Genomic DNA, 3505 nt, shown 5'->3' with positions numbered 1-3505 from the left:
ATCCATTAAAAACTACATAGTTTTAACAAAATACAATCAAATCTCTCTATTATCTTTCTTGTATTCTCTATTATAGTAGATGATAGACTTTGTACATACTTTTAGGAGATCTAATTATCCCTTAATTTCTAAAATTTTCTTTATTTAAATATACTTAATTATCCTGAATACTCTTACGGTGAAATTTGTGTGATTAAATTGATTATTTTTAATTAGTTAATAAATATAGAACCCTTACCTAAATTATCCCAAATGATTGGTTCGGAATTAATTTCATACACACACAATACTTAATAAAAACAAGATAACCTAACTATATATATATATATATATATATATATATATATATATATATATATATATATATATATATATATATAAAAGCTAAAGTTTCAAAAAGTATAAGGTATGATTTGAAAATCAAATATAAATATAAGAGCATTAAACGAAAATTGAAAAGTAACATTTTTTTAGTTTAATATATTAAAAATTGTCAGATTTTTCAGTGATATATATCGATTCAATGAAAATTCGTGCATTTGGAATTCAAGTCGTGCGGTTAGAATTACCCTTTTAGTATATAACCAAAAGAATCAACTTTGGGTTTTATCATATACAGTAATACATATAATAATAATAATTATTTTATTATTATTATTATTATTATTATTATTATTATATATCAGAATTCTCGTCTCTAGAAGCTCAGTTCATTTCAATTATCTGGACGCACATGCCCATTAATATCAACGTCTAAAACGTTTGATCTTTTCATTTCAGCATCTACAAAAATATCAACAAACCTCCATGAATCGGCAAAACTAGAATGGGGAAAACGAAGAAATATTGTTATGGAATTTGTTTATTGAGTTCGATAGTGATTAATATATTATTCAGCATAAATCTGTACCTAGGTGGAGGTGGAGGAGCTCTACAGCGGGGAGAGAAGAACCTTGAGATTGTTTATCGTCCTTCGTTGACTTGGACTGAAAAAGCAGCTGCGGAGGCGGAAGCGGTTGCAGCAATCTCATGCTCCGGCCATGGCAGAGCTTACCTTGATAGTTTGATTTCTGATGGTCAAACTGTTTGTGAGTGCTATACTTGCTATGGCGGTATTGATTGCTCTGAATTCTCTCCCGGTTGTTCTGCCGACGCTGATAGGTGCGTGATTCCTTCATATTCTATTTTCATTGACTTTACGATGAATTTGTGATTCAAACTGCTAATACTTGTTCTAAAGGTTCGATCTGTTTAATTGTATACGGTTGTTAAAATAACAGAGAAACCTAAATTCTGCAAACTACATAGATTTCACGATGAATTGGATTTAAATATCACGCTTACGATCGTTTTTCTGCAGTGGTGATCCTATATTTTTGGAGCCATTTTGGATGCAAAAGGCAGAGGACAGTGCGATTGTTGTATCAGGATGGCATCGAATGAGTTACAGTTATGCTGGCTACACTTCCATGTCCACGATGTCATTGGAGGTGGAGAAATACATCCATAAAATACATTCCATTGTGGGGAATGCAATTACAGAAGGAAGATATTTGGTATTTGGTATCGGATCATCTCAACTCCTTAGTGCAGCTGTTTATGCTCTTTCCTCCCAAAACTCTTCTTCTCCTTCAAATGTCGTGGCTACAATTCCATATTATCCGGTAAACAACCAGTTTAATGACTCTAAAAACTCCATTCGCAATGTTTTTTTTCTTCTGATATATGGATTGGATTCGTTGTTTGATGATTTATAGATGTATGAGGCTCAAACATTGTTCTTTAATTCGGAAGATTTTGAATTTGAAGGAGATACAAACTCATGGAAATTGAATAATGCGACAAACAACATGGATGTGATTGAATTTGTAACCTCTCCAAACAATCCAGATGGGGAGTTAAAGACATCGGTTATTGGAGGGAAGACAATATACGATCATGCTTATTTTTGGCCACATTTTACACCGATTCCAGCTCCTTCAGATCACGATTTCATGATCTTTACACTTTCAAAACTCACAGGTCATGCTGGTGCGCGTTTTGGGTAGGTTTTATTTTAGTGTATCAAATTTGAATCTCTCATCTCTCCAATTAAGGAAACCACATATTTTATATTTTATATAAGATTTTTACTTGTTGTTTGTCATACGGATTTTATATAATGAGAGTTTGTATATACACCATTATTGTAGATGGGCGGTGATAAAAGATAAGGATGTATATGAGAAAGTTTCGACATATATCCAAGTGGCTGATTTGGGGATTTCAAAGGACACCCAATTGAGAGTTTTGAAGCTTCTAAAAGTAGCCGTTGAAGACGATGGTAAACAGCTTTTCAAATTTGCTTATGATAAAATGAGACAACGTTGGGATAGGTTGACTTCTGTCTTCTCCAAGTCAACCAGATTTTCAATCCAAAAGAGAGATCCTTTGCATTGCAATTTCTTTAACGAAACCAGACTACCATCTCCAGGTAATATTACCTTTTATTTGTGTAATTTTGACTTTTATGGTCAAACAGTTAGAAGAATATATGACTTATGATAATCATTGTAGCTTACGCATGGGTAAAATGTGAGCGAGAAGAAGAGGATGATTGTCATGCGGTATTAGAAGCAGGAAAAATTATAGGTCGCACTGGAAGTACGTATAAGGCCAAAGATCGTTATGTCAGACTAAGTCTTATCAAGAGTCAAGATGATTTTGACTTGCTTATGCTTCGACTCACTGAGTTAGTGTCTCTTGAAAACGGTAACATCGAGTCAATTTGAAGGTTTAAAGAAATTACAATTTAAAGAAGCATAAATTGTGTATATGTATACATAATTATAGGGTCATTGTTCGGGCAATTTGATCTCGTTGCCTATAAGAATTGATTGGTTGATTATAATATGTACAAGTAAACATATATATATATATATATATATATATATATATATATATATATATATATATATATATATATATATATATATATATATATATATATATATAACATGAAAAGTATATATGTACACATAATTATATACATGTGTATTTGAACGTGCACACTTGGATGTATAAACCAATTTAGATAAACAAGATATATATTTTTTCTTTTTGGGACCAACAAATTTATTAAAAGAAATAGAACCAGCCTAGCTAGGAGCTAGGTAAGCCAGACCACAAGATAGCTACAAAATAGGAAAAAAAATAAATAAATAACAAAACAACCCTTTCAAATGTAAAGGAAAGGAGAAACTATCCAACAATCCAATTGCAAACACCTTCCTTTTTCCTATGTTTAAACCGTAAATACATTGTAGATTTAATGATATCGGCCACTCTCTCTAGAATGGTTTTTATATTATTAAACACACAGTCATTACAAGCTCTCCATATGCACCAAAACATGCCATAACAAATGCTAATTAGCATCTTACTTCTCTTTGTAGAGTTTCTCAGTTATAAGCAAAACAAGAACGTTAGAAATGCTCGAGAAGCTGGAATGACGAATTCCACACCA

General features: G+C 31.8%; 1 protein-coding gene across 1 annotated transcript; it reads left to right on the top strand.

The window, feature by feature from the left end:
* Window positions 1-708: 708 nt before the first annotated feature.
* On the top strand, window positions 709-2890 carry LOC145015884 (tryptophan aminotransferase-related protein 3-like). Its single transcript, XM_078974357.1, has 5 exons — window positions 709-1161; window positions 1361-1664; window positions 1758-2044; window positions 2193-2473; window positions 2557-2890. Exons 1-5 carry the CDS (start codon window positions 827-829, stop codon window positions 2769-2771), a joined length of 1422 nt encoding a protein of 473 aa, XP_078830483.1. The 5' UTR covers window positions 709-826; the 3' UTR covers window positions 2772-2890.
* The last annotated feature ends 615 nt before the right edge of the window (window positions 2891-3505 follow it).

Source organism: Lactuca saligna, chromosome 9 (genome assembly GCF_052625555.1).
Source record: "Lactuca saligna cultivar CGN05327 chromosome 9, ASM5262555v1, whole genome shotgun sequence".
Taxonomy (NCBI): domain Eukaryota; kingdom Viridiplantae; phylum Streptophyta; class Magnoliopsida; order Asterales; family Asteraceae; genus Lactuca; species Lactuca saligna.
The sequence above is the reverse complement of the archived record's forward strand: the minus strand, read 5'-3'. Positions and strand labels throughout refer to the sequence as shown.

Coding starts and splice junctions, on each gene's coding strand:
- LOC145015884 (XM_078974357.1), top strand. CDS start 827: ATGGGGAAAACGAAGAAATATTGTTATGGAATTTGTTTATTGAGTTCG. Junction 1,162..1,360: donor TGTTCTGCCGACGCTGATAG/GTGCGTGATTCC, acceptor GTTTTTCTGCAG/TGGTGATCCTATATTTTTGG. Junction 2,474..2,556: donor AACCAGACTACCATCTCCAG/GTAATATTACCT, acceptor TAATCATTGTAG/CTTACGCATGGGTAAAATGT.